The sequence below is a fragment of the Pseudorca crassidens genome, chromosome 12 (assembly GCF_039906515.1).
Source record: "Pseudorca crassidens isolate mPseCra1 chromosome 12, mPseCra1.hap1, whole genome shotgun sequence".
NCBI lineage: Eukaryota > Metazoa > Chordata > Mammalia > Artiodactyla > Delphinidae > Pseudorca > Pseudorca crassidens.
Window position 1 is genome coordinate 12,795,258 of NC_090307.1, and position 19,404 is coordinate 12,814,661.

General features: G+C 44.0%; 1 protein-coding gene across 1 annotated transcript in view; it reads left to right on the forward strand.

Annotated features, from left to right (window-relative positions):
* The first annotated feature begins 16,498 nt into the window (after window positions 1–16,498).
* Window positions 16,499–19,404, forward strand: part of KDSR (3-ketodihydrosphingosine reductase) — a 39,025-nt gene continuing 36,119 nt past the window's right edge. The window contains exon 1 of the mRNA XM_067698890.1: window positions 16,499–16,698. Coding sequence (XP_067554991.1) covers window positions 16,591–16,698 — 108 coding nt within the window. The 5' untranslated portion in view covers window positions 16,499–16,590. The remainder of the gene's footprint in view (window positions 16,699–19,404) is intronic.

The window sequence follows — 19,404 nt, forward strand, 5'->3', positions numbered from 1 at the left end:
TGGCCCTGGACACATGGCGGGCCCTGCGCTCCTGAGCGCCTTGGCGCCGTGCCCTCCTTACTCCTGTCTGCCGGTAAATCCTATTTCCCTGTTAAAAAGAAGAACAAAAGATATTCATCAAACAAATGTTCTTTGGAGGAATGTTCATCTAAATCACCTCCCTGGTTTTGGGACTGGCCCTGGCTTCCTGCTGTAGGAACCAAAGTGGGGAGATGCTACTTTTCTTCATTAGGTGGCAGATGTCACGTGGGCCCTTGACTAGCCTTGGTTTATCAGGTGCTGCCACCCAGGTCCTTCAATCTTGAGCACCACAAAGATGGCAGGACGTTAAAAACAGGATCGCAGCAGCATCAATAGCATCTGACTGGATGGTAAACGGCTAATTACGTTATTGTCTATCGTCTCATGGAATGAAGTGTCCAGTGAGGACAAGACATCGGGGAACTACTTTGCAGCTGCTGTACAACAAAATGAAGGCGTGAGAACTTCAAGGACTGCTAATTGGAAACCCAGGGCTTCTCCATGACTGTGCTAAAAGAAACATTTGTTGTATTCAGAGTACTAAAGTAATCAAAAGCAAAACTCAGTATTTGATCCTGCAGGTTGCCAGATTATATCAGTGGAATTCACAGGTTCACCAAGATTATTTTACGTGAACGTAAGGAAATTTAGTAGAGTGGGATCCATACTATCGAAATATGTATATTTGTGAGAGCTTGGAGGATTCTGAGTATCTTGAGAACTATGTGTGGGAATGGATTATGTTGGTGATTAGCCAAGAAAAGCGTCTGATTTCAGATACGATTGAATCTATCAGTATGGGTTCAGTCAACACAGATTCTGAATTTAGAATTTTCGTTTGAGCAGCCAAGAGTGATTTTAATTGTTTGCTTTACTGGTTGAAGGAACTGAACTTGACAGTCGACCACTCTGAACTCCAGTTAAGGTGATGTGAAAGAAAGAACCTAATATCTAGGAGGAGAAATGCTGGAGTGGATTTATCACGTGAGAATCACTCACAAAGCCAGAAGTTCCTGGAGAAGACCCAGAACCCAGCCCCTTGACCAAAGGCACTGATAGATGAAAGGAAGGCATTTCAGAGTGTTTTTTTGGGTCCTTGATTTCATTGGAGCTGGAAACGATCTTTTGGTTGCAGAAGCCAAGTAGCGGCAATTAGCCAGCACAAGCCAGGTGGACTTGGTCACCACATTAGGCTGCAGGGCTGGCGTGATAACCGGGTGCTCTTTCCTGCAGAGATCTTGACCAGTGATTCAAGGTTGGCAGGGTCCTTAGGGTCTTTACTAAGGGCTGCTGTGTTGGTATAACCAAAAAGCTGGTAAGCAGAGGTCTTCCCATCATGATGGAGCACCCCACTCAATTTCCAGACCACAATCCGGTCATAGACTCTACACCACTGAAAGAAGTGGAGACTGTATTGTTGAGGAAGGATCCTACAGGAACATCTCAGGTGCACTGGGAGCTTCCCTTCAGCTTTCCCAAAGGGTCTGACGCTGCTTAAGGCTACCGTGAAATAAAGAAAGGGAATACTCACAGGATTATTGGACACTGGCTCTGAACTAATATTCTTTGTTTTTTGTGGGGTTTTTTTTTGATGTGCCATGCAGCATGTGGGATCTTAGTTCCCCGACCAGGGATCGAACCCACGCCCCCTGCATTGGAAGCACGGAGTCTTAACCACTGGACCGCCAGGGAAGTTCCTGAGCTAATATTCTTTACCAGAGAATCAGAAAGTCATTGTGGTCCACTATTCAAGAGAGCATCTATGGGAGGCAAGTGATAAGTGGGGTGGAGTTTTGACTGGAGTCTGCACCACAGCAGGCCCAGTGGAACTCTGCACAAGTATCCTCAGCAGTGGTCAGAGTCACCACAGCAGTTCCCTGGCCCCAGGAGTGAAGGTTAATGGGAAAAGAAGGGCCCCTGGAACTCCCCCCTCCTGAAAAAGCAGTAAAGCAGTATTTACAAACCTAGGAGAAATAACACCAATTCGTGCCACTATTCAGAACATGGAAGATGCTGTGTGGTGTTGTCTACCAGGGACCCATTTAACTCCTCAGGATGGCAGTGCAGAAAAGTGAGTTTTAGAGAGTATCAGGGCCTACATATTTATGTTCTTCTGTTTGCCTAATATTTCATTAAGATACATCTGAGATCGTTGAGTATTGAAAGAGGTGTGTTAAAAAGGATATAGACAGGAATTCCCTGGTGATCCACTGGTTAGGACTCCGCACTTCCACTGCTGAGGGCCCAGGTTCAATCCGTGGTGGGGAGCTAAGATCCCACAAGCTGCGCGGGGCGGCCAAGAAAATAATAAAAAAATAAAATATAAAAAAAAATAAAAGTTAAATCCTTTTTTTAACATTTTTATTGGAGTATAAATTGCTTTACAATGGTGTATTACTTTCTGCTTTATAACAAAGTGAATCAGCTATACATATATCCCCATATCTTAAATCCTTTTTAAAAAAAGGATGCAGACATTATATAAGCTTAATCTTAAAAAATGGGTAGTAATGCAAGGTTTCAAAAATTGATGAAGAAATAGTGGTTTTAAAATATTAAAAGTTTCAAATGTAACCAATAAAAGAATTCTAAATGGTGATATTTACTATCAAAAATTGGGAGAGAGAAGAGAAGGGTTAATGTAAGTGAGCTAAGGGCTCATCTATCCAGTAGGAAACAGAATCATGTCTAAGGTCAATAAATCAAGATAACCAAGACAAAAACAGTTGCAGGATAAAAAAAATTATAAATTATTATCTAAACTATGCAAGATAGATGCATGAAGAAAAAACAAAGTAGAAGTACGGCAGAAATCTAGTTTCACTGAGAACTTTGTGTGTATTTGAGTCTGAGCCTCCAGTGTTCCTGCCCTCAAGAAACTTACAGTCCAGGGAATTCCTTGGCAGTCCAGGGGTTAGGACTCCCCGCTTCCACTTCAGGGGGCCTGGGTTCGATCCCCGGTCGGGGAACTAAGATCCCACATGCCACATGGCGCAGCCAGAAAAGAAAAAAAATGAAACAGTCCAGTTAACAGGATAGACAGATGAATACACTGCAACACTTGGAGTTCAGTGAGCGATACATAGGGTGCCATGTGACTATGGAGGAGAGACAGCTAAAGAAGACCAGAGGAAAAGAATTGGAGAGAACGTGATTTATCATCCTTGGAGGTAAATATTACATCAACTTTTTATTCTGAAACTAATAACTAATGGGAAAGAGTAAGCATTTACCCTCATTTTTAGAAGGCACAGTACAGTTAGTTTATACCTAGTCAATGAGGGAAAGCTGGCGTTCTCCCCTCTCCCCCTGCTCACTCACTCTCTCTCTCTCTCAATAAAACAAGCCAGCTAATGAATGTAGAGAGAATAACAGATTTTAAAATAGCCTCTGGCAACCCCAATGACATAGTCGATCCAGGCAAGGATCACCGATGATGCTAAAACTATTGAATGAAAGAATATTTACATGAGATCTGTTTCCTATAAGACATCATTCAAAATCACAGTGCCTTAAAACACCGTCTATTATTTCTCATGACTGCAGAGCTCCCTGGAGAGGGCTTGCCTCTGCTGCACGTGGTGTTTGGCGGGAGCGGCTTGACCAGGGCGCAGGGATCCAGATGGCTCCACTCACGTCTGATGCCTCCAGCTGTGCTGGCTGGGCCTCTCCCCTTCATGCAGTCCCTCATCATTCAGAGTCTACCCTGAGTTCCTTTACTTGGTGGCTTAATCCCGAGAGGGCAGAAGGAGCTTCAAGGCCTCTTAAAGCCTAGGTCCAGAAATAAAGAAATACCTCTTGGGCTTCCCTGGTGGCGCAGTGGTTGAGAGTCCGCCTGCCGGTGCAGGGGACGCGGGTTCGTGCCCTGGTCCGGGAAGATCCCACATGCCGCGGAGTGGCTGCGCCCGTGAGCCATGGCCGCTGAGCCTGCGCGTCCAGAGCCTGTGCTCCACAACAGGAGAGGCCACAACAGTGAGAGGCCCGCATACCAAAAAAAAAAAAAAAAAAGAAATACCTCTTCTATCACATTATATTGGTCAAACCAAGTTACAAGGCCAATCCAGCTTCAAGGTATGAGAAATAGATTCTACCTCTTGTCGGGGGTAGAGGAATTGCAAATAGGAATGGGAGGGGTTGGTGGTGGCAATCTACCAACATTTCCAAGTGTCCCTCCCAGAGTACTTGCTCATTGCAGAGGGGAACATGATCTTTACCAGGAGATATACGGTTGTCACCACCTTACCCAAGAAATCAAATTGAGCGTGGGCAACCTGACTGCACTGCCTGGTGGGATGCAATACCAAATACACTTAGGAAGTGTTCCTACCAAAAATATGTAATCTGAATCCAGTCAAACCATAGACCTAACTGCTGGTTACAGAAAATTCAGGGGAGAGGGAAATAAATAACATCATGAGGAACCAATCAGTCCAAAGAGAATGTGGAACATCTGCTAGACAACTGGCCTCGTCTCTCCAAAAAGTCAATGTCGTTAAACAAAAAATAAATACGATTAAAAGGTTGAAGGACTTTTCCTGGATTAAAAGAAACTGAAGACACATAACCCAATAACTTAATGCAATATGAGAACCTTCATTTGGATCCTGATTTGAGGAAAAAACAGCTGTAAAAAAAACAGTTTGGATATAATTGAAGAAATATGAATACAAACTAGATATCAGATAATACGGAATTGCTATTGTCTTGGGTGTGATAATGGTACTGTGGTTATTGTGGGTGTTTCTGGGGCCCTTATTTCCAGGTGATACGTCCTGAATTATGGACATACAGGGATGAGAGACAAGAGTCCCATGATGTCTGCAACTTACTTTGAAATTGCACATACATTCACAGCCCCACAAAAAGCAAATGTGACTAAGTAAATAACTAGGACTGAAGGATTAAAGATCATTTCTGGAGGAGATGAAATTTAAGAGCCAACTTTAAAAACATGTAGTGGTAGAATCCATCACTGACTGATCTTGATATTTCCCAAGCACTTAACACAGACCCACGAATTATCTATGAACAAGGTCATGGAACTGTGCTTATTGTATACAAGTGATCACCATTCTGGCTGAAATGACAAAGCATTTGAATGTAGGTATTCTTGATATGGGAATAGTTGTATCTTGGAAAGTTGCCAAAACTCTTAAGACTTATATCCTATTTTCCTGAAGACTTCTATAAAATTGTCAGTGGATTCTTAAAAGAATTATTTACGGCCTAAGACATCATACGTTGCAATTAAGTACACGAAAGCCTTTTAATGTTGCAACGTATGATGTCTTAGGCCGTAAATAATTCCTTTAAGAATCCACTGACAATTTTATAGAAGCCTTTAAACATTCCATATTAAAAAGTGATTACAAAGTATCAAAGGAACCCTAGGTTATGAAATAAAAACTTTAAAACTGAAAATGGAAGAAATTGGTAGCAGCCACATGAAAGTGGGAAGGGCGATGATAAAAATGGTTAACAACGGGTATACTGTGGGCAGAGCCCTGGCCAATCAGTACGGCTGTCTGCTCTCAACAGCCGTTAATCTCCAAGACGATATGTCTAGAATCTAAATAAAAGTACACACACACACACACACACACACACACAAAAACACACACACACACACACACACACACCCTTTCCTCTAAGAGGCAGAACATTAGTTCTCACAGATTCCTTCTGCTATAGGTTTGGCTACAAAGTAGAGAAAACACGTTGACAAATTTTCCTGTTACTTTAGGGGATGTTGAAATTATGGGAACTCGTTAATGGCGAGTCTAAATTTCCGTTCACAAACTCCAGTAGACTAAAATATCATATTTCTACATTATCATTAAATCAAACCTAAATCTGCTGTGCTGTCAGGAAAATCACTGTTAGTCTTTATTAGACCTCTTCCTCCAAGGCTTGTACTAAAGTCCAAAAGGCTTACACATTGCTCAGAACAGGAGATAAATCCCCAGTCCAACAGTGTTGCTGACATTTTTATTATTCAAGTCCATAGACGTCCCTCTGCTATCCCCTTCCGCACCAGTGACGCAGAAGAGAATCTTCGCTGAAGCTGAAAATCTTAGTGCCACGCCCTGTTTGAAGTTTGGCCACTGGGGGGAGCCTTTCACTCCAACCCTCAGATGTGAGGTGAAAAATCTGTCCCCGTTCCTGCCGGTAGCCCGCAAAATCTTCTTTTTCTCCCGTTGCTCTCAAAGGTATTTCACTTAATCTCTTTAGTGACATGAGAGATTAGGATTTGTTGGTAGGGGGAGCCAGAAGAAAGGAAAATATTGTACAGGAGATTATGTTTTTGCCTGTTTACAAAATACAAAGAAAGCCCGCTATCTTCGAACAACAAGGGAAGAGAAAATAGAAAAAAATTATCTTAATAACCCTGCCACATATTGTGAGGTCATCCCAAGAAGGCGTCCTGAGGAAAGTCTAGAGCTAAGAACAACTCTCTCTGAGTTGTAGAATTACTAATTAAACATTTTTTCTTTATTTTCTAAGTTTTATGAAGTGAGCATTTTTTTTATTGTGGTAAAATATACATAACATAAAATTTACCATTTTTTAGTATTTTTAGGTGTACAATTCAGTGGCATTAAGTACATTCACAATGTTGCAGAACCATCAACACTGTTTCCAGAACTTTCCACCCAGACTCTCTGCCCATTAAATAATAACTCCCCATTCTCTCCTCCCTCCAGGCCCTAATAACCACTATTCTATTTTCTTTCTCTGTGAATTTGCCTATTCTAAGTATCTTGTATAAACGGAATCTACAACATTTGCCCTTTAGTATCTAGCTTATTAATGCAGCATGTATTAAAACATAACCTTCAAATAGCTTTGGTAAACATTATCCCTTATGAGCTGCATTGTTGGTAACTCAACCTATAATACATTAGATAAGTTAACAAGAAAGAAGAAAGCTCATTTCTCACGATAAAAATGCTACCTAGTGTGATTATAGGCATGTAATGTGAGTCACTGCTATTTCACTCAATTTTGTTATCAAAGCAAACTAATAGAAAGCTGCCAGTGTAATAGTGTTTCAGTTACGTTACTTCTGTCACCAGTTATAACTCCACAACTCAGTGGTTCAAAACAACGGCAACCATTTCTTTTGCTCATGAATCTGCCAGACGGATAGGGCTCCATGCATTTTCACTGGGGGACGGAGGATGCACTTTGAAAATGGCTTATTCACATGGCTGTCAAGTTGGCGTCAGCTACCGGCTGGGAGTCAACTGGACTGTGGGCCGGAGGCCTCAGTTCTTGTTTACATGGACCTATCCACAGACTGCTTGAGTTTACTCAAGGACAATGGATCAAATGCAAGGGCTACTGTCCCAAGAAAACCAGGGAGAAGCTACACGGCCTTTTCAAAGCTATAATTATAAGGCCCGCATTGTCACCTCTGCCACAGTCCATTGGTCAAGGCGGTCGCAAAGGCCCACGCAGGTTCCAGGGAAGGGGACATAGACCCCACCACTCAGTGGAATGAGCATCAAGGTCACATTATAAAAGAACATACGGATTGGAGATATCATGGCAGCCATCTTTGGAAAATATAGTTTGTTGCAAAAATAATTCTCTATATTAACCCCTTTTATGCACACTTTCTTTTTTAAAATAATTTTAATAGATTTATTTATTTTTATTTATTTATTTTTGGCCGCGTTGGGTCTTCGTTGCTGGTCGCAGGCTTTCTCTAGTTGTAGTGAGCAGGGGCTACTCTTCCATGCGGTGCATGTACTTCTCATTGTTGCGGAGCATGGACTCTAGGCACACGGGCTTCAGTAGTTGTGGCTCACGGGCTCTAGAGCCCAGGCTCAGCAGTCGTGGCGCACGGGCTTTGTTGATCCGTGGCATGTGGGGTCTTCCTTGACCAGGGCTCGAACCCGTGTCCCCTGCATTAGCAGGCAGATTCTCAACCCAGGGAAGTCCCTATGCATACTTTCTATGAACAGCCTATACAGTTGTGTCATTCTTTTTCTCTATGTTTGTTCAGATAATATTTATTTAATGTATTTTTAAGTCTGTTGACTTTAATAGTAAATCGTTAAAGGTTATATTTTGCATGTCTTTGTTTTGGTTTGTTTTCATTTCATTTTTCTAACTGGTTTGCAACGGAAAGGAAATAAAAAAGGAACCTGGACATTCAACACAATTTGAGAAGCACTGCTCTCAACTAAGAGTGAAAAGGGCAGTACTGCCTGATGGTTGCCAGTCGGTCCTGCATAACGGGAATTCTCGGGACTCGGAAACAGCACTTGCTGTGGAAGGCAGCAGAGAACGTAATCCTCATCTGTAAAGAGTGGTAGTGTTATTTTCCCTCTGCATCTTTAAATAACCTCTCATTAGGATAGTTTGTAGTATAGTTGTTTGCCTCTATAATTAGACCTTACTTAGCCCCATATCTGCTTCCTTTGATAGGATCTGTTAATCCTTCACCATAAGCAACGATAAAATTTATATACTTCTTCCTACCCAACTCACCTGATTTGAGTTAATAATATATTTCTTAATGTTTACATTTATAGTGGTAAATATTTATACTTCTATTACTTGATTTGTCTGTTTTAACCAGTATATTTGGAAGTCAGGCATAAATGAGGCAATTAGTAAAGTCACCCTACCTTCCACATGTTTCCTCCTTCCCCTCCCAAAACATGTTTCTTTTATTATTTCTACATTTTTAAGGTGTATAACATTTATATACCATCTTTACCCTAGACCCTACATTTGTTTTAGTCTTCGTTCTACAGTTAAACGTATTCATTTGCCAAATTCTCAAAAGACAGTCCTTTTACTATACTTTTCTCAGTCATCTTTTGACCAGTTGAAGTTCCTGCTATAAGCTGAATGTTTGTCTCCCAGACTCATGTGTTAAATCCTAAGGCCCAACATGATGGTGTTTGAAGGTGGGGTCTTTGAGAGGTGATTTTGGCCTCATGAACGGGATAAGGGCCCTCACTGAAGACACCCTAGAGAGCGCCCTTCCCCCTTCCTCCAGGTGAGGACACGGTGAAAAGACACATCTGTGAACCAGGAAGTGAGCTCTTATCAAGCACTCAATCTGCCAGTGCCTTGATCTTGGACTTGCCAACTTCTAGAAATGTGAGAACTAGATTTCTGTTTTTATAAGCCACCCAGTCTATGGTATTCTGTTATAGCTGCCCAAACAGACTAAGATAATAGCCTTCATACTTTTCTCAAGAAGCACTCATGGGAAAAATATTTCCTTAATGATTACATGTTCAACGGGTGAAATACAGATTAGCTGGATAGAAAACATTCCTTCCTTGAGGATCTTATAGATGTATCAGTGTTCTCTCATGTTCAGTGTCACTGTGGAGAAATCTGAAACTAGCCTGATTTCCTTTTTAAACAAATGACCTGATTTTTTTTTTTCCTGATTGACCAAAGTCTTCATTCTTTTAAATCCAATGTTTCTTTTCTATAGTTCTACATTTAAGTTCATGATCCCTTCTGTATTAGGGCTCTCCAGAGAAACAGAACAGATAGAAGATATGTATATACATGTACATGTATATAAAATATAAGAAGTTGGCTCCCGTGCTTATGGAGGCTGGCAAATCCCAAGATCTGCAGGGTGAGTTGGCAAGCTGGAGACCTAAGAAGAGCCAGTGTTTCAGCTCAAGTCCAAAGGCAAGAAAAATAGGCAATGTTCCAGTTCAAAGGTCATCAGACAGGAATAATGATCTCTTCCTTGGGGGAGAGTCAGCCTTTCGGTTCTATCTAGGCCTTTAACGGATTGGATGAGACCCACCCCCATTGGGGAGGGCCATCTGCTTTACTCAGTTTACTGATTTAAATGTTTGTCTCATTAAATACACTCTCCCAGAAGTTCCCAGAATAACTTTTGACCAAATATCTGGGCACCTGGTGGTCCAATCAAGCCAGCACATAAAACTAACCATCACACCACCTGAGTTAATTTTTGCAGAAGGTGTAAAGTTGAGGTCGAGTTTCCTTTCTTTGTCGATGGATGTCCAATTTTCCCAGCACCATTCCTTTTTTTTTTTAAACATCTTTATTGGAGTATAATTGCTTTACATTGTTGTGTTAGTTGCTGCTGTATAACAAAGTGAATCGGCTATACATATACATATATCCCCATATGTCCTCCCTCTTGCGTCTCCCTCCCACCCTCCCTATCCCACCTCTCTAGGTGGTCACAAAACACCGAGCTGATCTCCCTGCCAGCACTATTTCTTGAAAAGGCTACCTTTCCTCCATCAAACTGCTTTTGCACCTTTGTCACAAACCAGTTGGGTGTATTAGTGTGGCTTCCATTGACCTCTGTATATCCCCCTCTGTCAATACCACACTGTCTTTATTACTGTAGCTAAATAATAAGTCTTGAAGTCAGGTAGACTGATTCCTCCCACTTTTTTTTTTTTTATGCTTTAGCTATTCTAGTTTCTTTGCCTTTTTATATAAATTTTAGAATAATCTTGTCTATAGCTACAAAAACAAATCTTGCTGGGATTTTGATAGGAAGTACATTGAGACAGTATATCAGTTTGGGGAGAACTGTCTTTTTCCAAATTTTTTTATGGTGATAAAATACACCTAACATGAAATTTACTACCAATCATTTTTAAGTGAACGGTTTGGTGGTATGAAGTATATTCATATTGTTGTGCAACCATCACCATCTTCATTTCCAGAATTCTTTTAATCTTGCACAACTGAAACTCTGTACCCATGAAACCGTGACTCTCCATGACCTCCTCCCCCAGCCCCTGGAAACCAGCATTCTACTGTCTCTCTTTTCTTTTTCTTTTTTAAAAAATTTTAATCTCCCCTTTCCCCCACATCCAGACTCTGGTAACCACCATTTTGCTCTCTATTACTTTGAGTTTGGATTTTTTTTTTTCTTTTAAATTCCACGTATACGTGAGACCATGTAATATTGGTCTTTCTGCGTCGCAAAGTTTCTGTGAAATGTTTTCATATATCACTTGGTGTAATGTCCTCCAGGTTCATTCATGTTATCACAACTGGCAGGATGTCCTTATTTTTTAAGACCGACTAATATTCCATTTTATACATTTACCGCATTTTCTTTATCCATTCACTCATTGATGGACATTTAGGTGGTTCTAAAACCTGTTGGTGAAGTCCCAACACGGACTACAGTTCTACAGTTCGGGTGAGAGGTGCTGGGGCTACAGAGGTTGACAGAATTAAGGTGAAAGGTTGGATGAAAATTGGAATGTTGGGGCAGACTCTCTGTGAAGTGGTTGTGTCTCCTTTACGTGAATGTACTCCGGGGATGGATTTTGCGTCTGTTTGGGGAAAGCTTCCCCTGCCTCGCACTGTAAATCAGAAGGCAGGTGATTCTGCCCTTCAATATTCATTGACCAGGCTAAATGGGAACCAATAACATTGCCTGCGCCCACACAGGCTGTTAATTGTAAACAGTATGGGAAGGAATTCCCTGGCGGTCCAGTGTTTAGTAGTGCTTCTACTGCCGGTGGCCCAGGTTCGATCCCTGGTCTGGGAACTAAGATTCTACAAGCCTCGTGGGGAAACCCCCCTCAAAAAAAAAAAAAACAACCAGTATGGGATACCTGGTTGACAAAACATGTTATAAGACCGGTGTCTAGTTGGTTTATTTGAATTTTGGAGGTGCATATATTTCCTCATCTGGAAATATTGCTAGATCTTCTCCATAAAACCATTTGAAAGAAATCCTGGAATCTTTCCTCAGACTGGGGCTTATGGCAAAAGGCTGTGAGCACCACCTGTCAATGGCTGCTGAGCTTTTAGACCAGAGAATTGCCATTTAAGGGGCAATTACTAGCTTGCTATTGGACATTAATGGAAACTGCCCCAATGACTGAAGTACATAAAATAATCTTGAAACCTGAAATACACATGTTGTCTTGGGTGATGTTAAAGAAGCACTCTAATGGAGAAGACAGTGCCCAGAAGGGTTCCATTAGAAAATGGAACCGGTTTTGCAGGCACACGGCCCAGGGAAATGCAGAGAGGTGCACATGTGTTCACAAGCAGGTAGACTCTTTTGCCCTAGGACCGACTTTGGAACCACTTGAGGAATTGCTGAACCTGTAGTTACCTGGGCAGTGCCGTCTGAGTAGCTCTCTATTGACCAAAAAGGAGCTGTTTTGTTTATGGATGGCAGTTTCGAGGTGAGCAGACAGCATCGTGTTGGAAAGGCTACAACTCTGATTGGAAAAGATGAAAACATCAGCTTGGTGGGCTGAGTTACCTGCTGTGAGTCCCTAGATTTGGGTTTTCAAACCAACTCATAGGCAGCGGCTAACGTCCTGTCCATGTGGCTGGGTAGAAGGGCAACAGAAAACTGGCCCATTAAAGAGACGCCTATAGGGGGCACGGCCCTGGGGAAATCACTATGGGAGTTTAAGGGGTATGTTAAAGTAGAGCATGTCACTGTTCATTAGAAGAACCTCCTTCTAGGATCAGAAGGTGATTGGAACCAGCAAGTGGATATCCTGGTGTGCCCACTTGAGGTGGCCACCTGAGTACCTGAAAAGAGTGGGTATGGGGGGGCTGCAGCTCAAAGATGGGCTGAATCTAGACATTGTCCTCGTGTACCCTCTGGGGCACAAAATGCCAAGAACTTTTTTTTTAATCTGCCAACAAGAATGGCAGGGGCTGCAGATGGCTATGGGGCAGATTCCCCAGGGGGGAAGGCTCAACACAGAGCTGGTGTTTGGACTGATGCTGGTAGCCCTGGAAGGCTACAGATGGGTCTTGACAGGGATAGACATACTCTGGACTGAGCTTTGCATGCCCAGAGGTAGACGCAAATGCTCAAAATACTATGAAAGGACTGGACCAGAAGATATTGCATGAATTTGGACTTCCAAGTTACATTTCTTCAGATCAAAGAACACACTTTATACTAAACCCATAGTGTCCAATAAAATAAAATAAATTAAAAAAAAATTTTAATGGAAAAAAAAGTAAAAATAAGCCCATAGTGTCCAACGATGGGCAAGGAGCTATCACATCAGATGGATGTACCAGGTTGCGCACCATCCTCAGAGTAAAGGTCTAATAGAGAATTGGAACAGGCAATTGAAACGTTTGCAGTCTCAAATGGGGGCGGAGGGGCAGATTTACATGCCTTCATGAGTGTGTGCTGACACTTACCATAAGGAAAACCAAGAAAGGGTCCCCAGTAGGTAGATTTCTCCACTTTTCTGGGGGTTCCAGAGGCGAAGGGGTGGGGGAGAATGCTGCTATGCCTCTGCAGTTCTTTCCGTGGAAACAAGATGGTGGTACGACTACACTTTTCTCTTTTTTCTCCACATTGCCTCAACTTTCTTATTTTTGTGCCTGATGCAGTGGTCCCAAGCACCAAGGCTCCAGCTGTGGATGCTGGAATCAGGGATGATCCCCAAGCAAGAAACTATAACTATACTTTTAAACCTTTACACCAGAATTCCTAAGAGATTGACGAGTGATTATGCCTTCACTCTACCTGACACAGTTGGGATTGATCATGAATGCAGCTGTATTGCCTAGTGGTTGGCAAAGCCTACTCGCTGTGTGCCTGTGTCACCCTGCCCTATATGATGGGTAGGAGTGGACTGAGAGGAGGATTTTGCTGGACTAGTGTTCGTGCCAGCAGTCCGGAACAGCAGAGTGCTAGGCTGAACATAATATCCTTTCCAATGGGGAAAAGTTTGAGTAAAAGTAAATCACAAATAGAAGAATTGGTAGGCAAGGGGAAAGGAATGAATAAACAGATGATGTGACAAGGAAAATCCAATGCTACATAAATGCCTTGAGCAAGAGATGATACAGTCTCTGAAGAGAGCTCAGTTAGAAGATGTCTGAATGGGTGAAGATCACTCCTGTTTTGGGAAACGCATAGAGTCGGATGGAAACTTGCAAACCTGAGTGGCGTTGCTTTGGGAGACATTTTGATTGAATGATATGCTAAGCTTGACCAGTTGTTGATGACTGAGTGAAACTCTAGCAAATGTGCTGCTATCTTTTGACTCTTATTTTTCAGGTTCTGTTTACTACTCACACCTCGATATGATGTAACACTGGCATCGTCTTAGCAGCAAGATTGCAGTACTGATATTGATGGTCAAATCTGTTGGGAAATTGAATTAAGAACCTCCTACTCCACACTGCCTCCTTCAAATGTTAGGCATATATTTGTTTTGTTGTAGAAGAGCTTTGGATGGATGGCCTTGCCCCAGGAGAAGGTCTGGCCTTTCCCGTTGGCTTCTTGGAGGTATTCTATCTCAGACCTGATAGAGGTGTCCTTTTTAGATGAGGGCTGGCCAAACTGGATTTTAAGGTGGTCATGCCAGAAAGACCAGTCATGTGATTTAGGTGGAAGTCTCTTGTCATGCATTATCAGCTGACCTGGACTCTGCCTTTAGCCACATGGGCAATCAATCAATCATGCCTAATAATGAAGCCCCAGTATAAACTCTGAATGCCAGAGGAGCTGCCCTGGTTGACAACACTCCATGGATACTGCCACACTCCAGTGCTGGGAGGGTCACATCTGGAGCTCTCCAGACTTTGCCCTGTGCACTTCGTCCCTTGGCTGACATTCGTAAACCATAACCATGAGTAAAACAGATCTCAGTGAGCTCTCTGAGTCCTTCTAGCAAATTATCAAACCTGAGGGTGGCTTGGGAGACCCTCCTCCAAACTTGCAATTGATGTCAGAAGTCTTGGGGACTGTACCCTCAAATCTTGCAATCTGGCTAATTCTGGGCAATAAGTTAAGAAAGAAGGAAAACTCAGATCAATTCCTTTGTTTGTTTTTCTAAAAATAACTTCAAAAAGGAAAAGCAAGCAAACAAAAATACGTGCCTTATGCAAACCAAAACCATAATGAAATGTCACTTTACACCCAGTAGGGAGGCTATAATTAAAAAGACAAATGATAGCAACTGTTGGTAGGGATGTGGAGAAACTGGAACCCTTATATACGGTTGGTGGGGACCGTAAAATTGTGCAGCTGCTTTGTTAAAGTCTGGCAGTTCTGGTTAAACAGTTACTAGAAGATCCAGCAATTCCACTCCTAGGTATATACTCAAGAGAAATGAAAAACTTATACATGAATGTTTGTGCTCACAGCAGCATTATTCATAGTAGCTAAAAAGTGGAAACAGGGCTTCCTTGGTGGCGCAGTGGTTGAGAGTCCGCCTGCCGATGCAGGGGACACGGATTCGTGCCCCGGTCCGGGAAGATCCCACATGCCGCAGAGCGGCTGGGCCCGTGAGCCATGGCCGCTGAGCCTGCGCGTCTGGAGCCTGTGCTCCGCAACTGGAGAGGCCACAACAGTGAGAGGCCCGCGCACCGCAAAAAAAAAAAAAAAGTGGAAACAACTTAGAGGTCCACCAATTGATGAGTGAATAAATGAAATGTGGTGTGTCCACAGAATGGAATATAATTTGGTCATAAAAAGCATGAAGTACTGATACATTGTACCACATGATGAACCTTGAAAACATTATGCTAAGTGCAAGAAACCAGACACAAAAGGCTACACATTCTATAATTCCATTTATATGAAATATGCAGGATAGGCAAATCTACAGAGACAGATTAGTGAGTGATTAGCTAGGGCCGGGCCAGGATGGGGAGGAACTGGGGAGTGACTGTGAACGGGTAAGGATTTGTGTGCGCCTTTGGGGGTGTAACTAAATGTTCCAAAATTGACAGTGGTGACAGTTGCACAACCCTGACTATACCAAAATCCATTACCTATGCACTTTAAACGGGCGAATTGTCTGGTGTGCAAATTAGATCTCAAAAAGCTTTTTATCTTTTTTAAACCCTGCCTTGGTAAAGGAGATGAACTCTGAGCTCAACGAAACTAAATGATCTGGGCGATTTTTAAAACTCCATGTTAAGGCTTTCCCGGTCCTCTGCAAAGCGAAAGTGGGCTGTTACCATTTTCTAAGTACGCCAAGAAAATACGAAATGGAGCCCGGGATTTCAGAGCTCGATCCCCTGCCTTCCATACACTAACGAGGTGACGAGATCCCGGAACCGGGGCTTAGAAGGCTCCGACCCGCCTCCTCCGGCCTCGGGCGGACGGCACCCGGAGCCAAGGCGCGGAGCGGCCCGGCCCCGGGAGCGCGGCTCGGGAAGGCCCGGCACCCGCTCTCCGCGGTCCTAAGCAGCACCCTCGCCACCAGCCGCGAGCGTCACCCAGGGCGCGCCGGGGGGCGCCACCCGGGCCCCGTCCGCTGCGCGCTCGAGGCAGCCCATCTCGCCGGCGGACGGTGCGGGACCCCGTCCCGACGCTGGGAGCTCGGGGACCCCCAAAGGACCGTCCGCTCAATCGGGCGGCAGCCGCCGCGACGCTCTAGCCACTGGAAGCCCCACCCCCCGCGGTCGCGCCCTTCGCAGGCTCCGCCTCTTCCCCTCCGGCCGCCGCCCCGCCCCGCGCCGCGAACCCAAACACCGGGCTCGCACTGCGTGCGGCCGCGCGTGATCGCCGGCGCAGCCGATCCCTGTGCGCCTGTGCCTGCGCCGCCCGCCCCAGGCCCCGGCCTCGGCCGAGCGATGCTGCTGCTGGCGGCCGCCTTCCTCGTGGCGTTCGTGCTGCTGCTCTACATGGTGTCTCCGCTCATCAGCCCCAAGCCCCTCGCCCTGCCCGGGGCGCATGTGGTGGTGAGTGGCCTCCTGTTGCTGCGCCGCCGCCTCCCGGCCCGCTCGGTCGCCCCGAACCCCGGCGCGCCGGTCCGCGACTCAGGCCGGGCCGCCGACGTCCCCTTCTCCAAATGGAGGGTCACTTGCCGCCCTCCGCCCCTGCACTGTCTGTTCGGAGGGCCAGCGGGGCGGCGCGGGCAGCGCCAGCGAGCTGGGTTCCCGCACTGCAGGGGCTCGGGAGGCTCTCGTTAATCCCCGGGGCATCCCTGGGATCTGGATATTTTTGTCCTCGGGTTTCCCGATGAGTCAACTGAAGAACAGAGAGGCTGAGAAACTTTGCCAAGGACACCGCGGTCGGTGGCTACGCCGGGCAAGGCGCGCGGTCCCGGCGGGGTCGCAAGGAGGCGGGCAGCGGGGAACCGGGTCCCAGCCTCCAGGACCCGCCGAGGCAGCTGGGAACTGGAAGGTGGCCTGTGCGAGTGACAGTTGCCAAAGGAATACAGGAAGTGACTCACCTGGCGGGGGGACGGGATTGCTCTAAACCCGGTGGGCTGGCAGTCCTGGCTAGCGGTGGTGAGTCGCTTCTGTACAGTCTACACTGCCTGTCTCTTGTGAGCTCAGCCTGGGGTCGACTGACTGCTGTCCCAGTGCAATCCTCTGCCGTCGTCTTGGAGTCAGAGGGATGAGCAGAACGACCTGGCTAGTTAGTGCTTTAGGAATGAAGGGGATGTGGATGGATTTGGTTTGTTTCTTACCAGAAGCTCATGTCTTCAAGGATCCCTTTTCTGCAGGTGGGGCACCTTTCTTAAACAGAGGGAATGCCTTCTTACCTGCGCCCAGCACGTCACATTTTGCTGTGGCTTTCTGGTCCGTTTTCTTACTTGATTTTCTCACAACCCCGGGGACATTGAGGCGGGAGGTTATGAATAAGCAAAATTTGTTACTAAGCTGGCAGTGCAAATCCTCCTGGTGCCAGAGGTGACATACGGGTGTCTCCGCTAAAATCCGAGCCTCTTCACTGAACTGGGATGGGATGGAATGGTCATTGCTTTTAGTGTGCTTTAAATCGGGACAGAGTTTGTGAATGGGAACATATATTTTCTTTAATTTCTCTCATAAAACTATTAGTGTTTTTCCAAATCCTGCTATTTCTGATGTGGAAGATAGAGGAGGAGGTGAGTGTAAATTCATTACAGAGGGAGAGAAGAGCAAAATTTTACAGTCATGCTAAAGTCTGAAAGTGTCACATCTGCAAGAAGACTTCTGCCTCAAAAGCGTGGCTTTAAAAGTTGGAATTTTCAGAAGTGGTGTTTGCAGAACATAACTTGTAAAAATGTAAAGTCAAAGCAGTAATGAAAAACTTCATTCAGTGTTTATAAGGGACTTTCAGTTGATGTTGACTCTGGTCCTACCAGCCCCATCATGCTTCTGCAGGCTGTAGATAAGATAATAAACACATCTCCTGGGGTAGATCCCGAAGAATTTCTTATTTTCACCATCCCGTTTTAATATGCCACTATAAATAATGTGAGGATGACATGAATAATACACATGATGTCACCATCTGTCTTCTTTTTTAATGTCATAAAAAGAGTGAAAGTGTAATTTTTTTTCTTGAGATTTGTTACAACTAGACCCAGTCGTGTTAGAAAAGGGGCCAATGTTTAGAATGTCGTGCTGATGGGGAAGCATGAGCAGGCTTAGGTCATAACTCGTTTTGTTTTTAGAGCAATTCTGATAAACTAGTGTTATCTCTCTAATTACAGTGGTAAACCTATTCAGCAAGTCTTACACAGTATATACTTATTTAAATCAGCTTTTTTTTTTTTTTTTTTTTTTTAAAGCTGTTTAACTGACTTGGTGAGAACTAGAAAATCAAGTCCTCCCTTTTGGAGAGATGGGTGGGAGCAGTTGTCCTTGCAGCAAAGCACCCCTTCTCTTGCACTCAGTAAGAGGTATATGGTGCAAATAAAGAGATAGTAACATTTAAAACAATATTTGCAATGAACAGTAAGAGGGAGTGACAAAGAAAGGAAATAAACTGTTATCTTTAGGGTCTCACATCTCAATTTACCAGTGGCCGGGCAACTCAATACATATTTACCATTTTTCTCAGCCATTAGGAAAATCTCTTGTGTTTTCTTATACCAATCAAGAGTAACATAGTCTAGATGGACTTATGTATATTCTTAGATACCTTTTATGAATTAGCTGACTTGGCCTAGAAGGTCAGTTTCCCATGAACCCTGACCCAAAAGTTGAAGTCTTATTCTTGCTTTTATGGACAAATCTTATAAGGTTACCCCTGTCCTTGGCTGTGCAGGAATTTTACATAGCTTGCTTACCTATTACGGTCTAGAAAAAACGCCAGCAATAATCGGAATATCTGCATGGCCCTTGAGAGCATATAAATTTTCTCAATAACCTCATCACTTCAGCTTCTATCAATTCACTGAATAACAAATAGTGAAATTTTACTTACAAGTTTTTTTTGTATTTTTTTTCAGGGAAATGGCATCGTACACCATTTTGCAAATTAATGTAGACAATTATTTAGCAACTGCTTATGCAAAGTGCTGTGCTAGGAGTGAGGGAGATAACTTGGACTTGGTGCTTGTTGTCGGGGAACTTAGAGTCTGGTAAGGGAGCTAAGGCAGGTACAGAAGTAACTGCATGAAGTAGAAAGTGACAGGCAAAGGACAGGACAGAGGGACAGAGTCCGGAAAA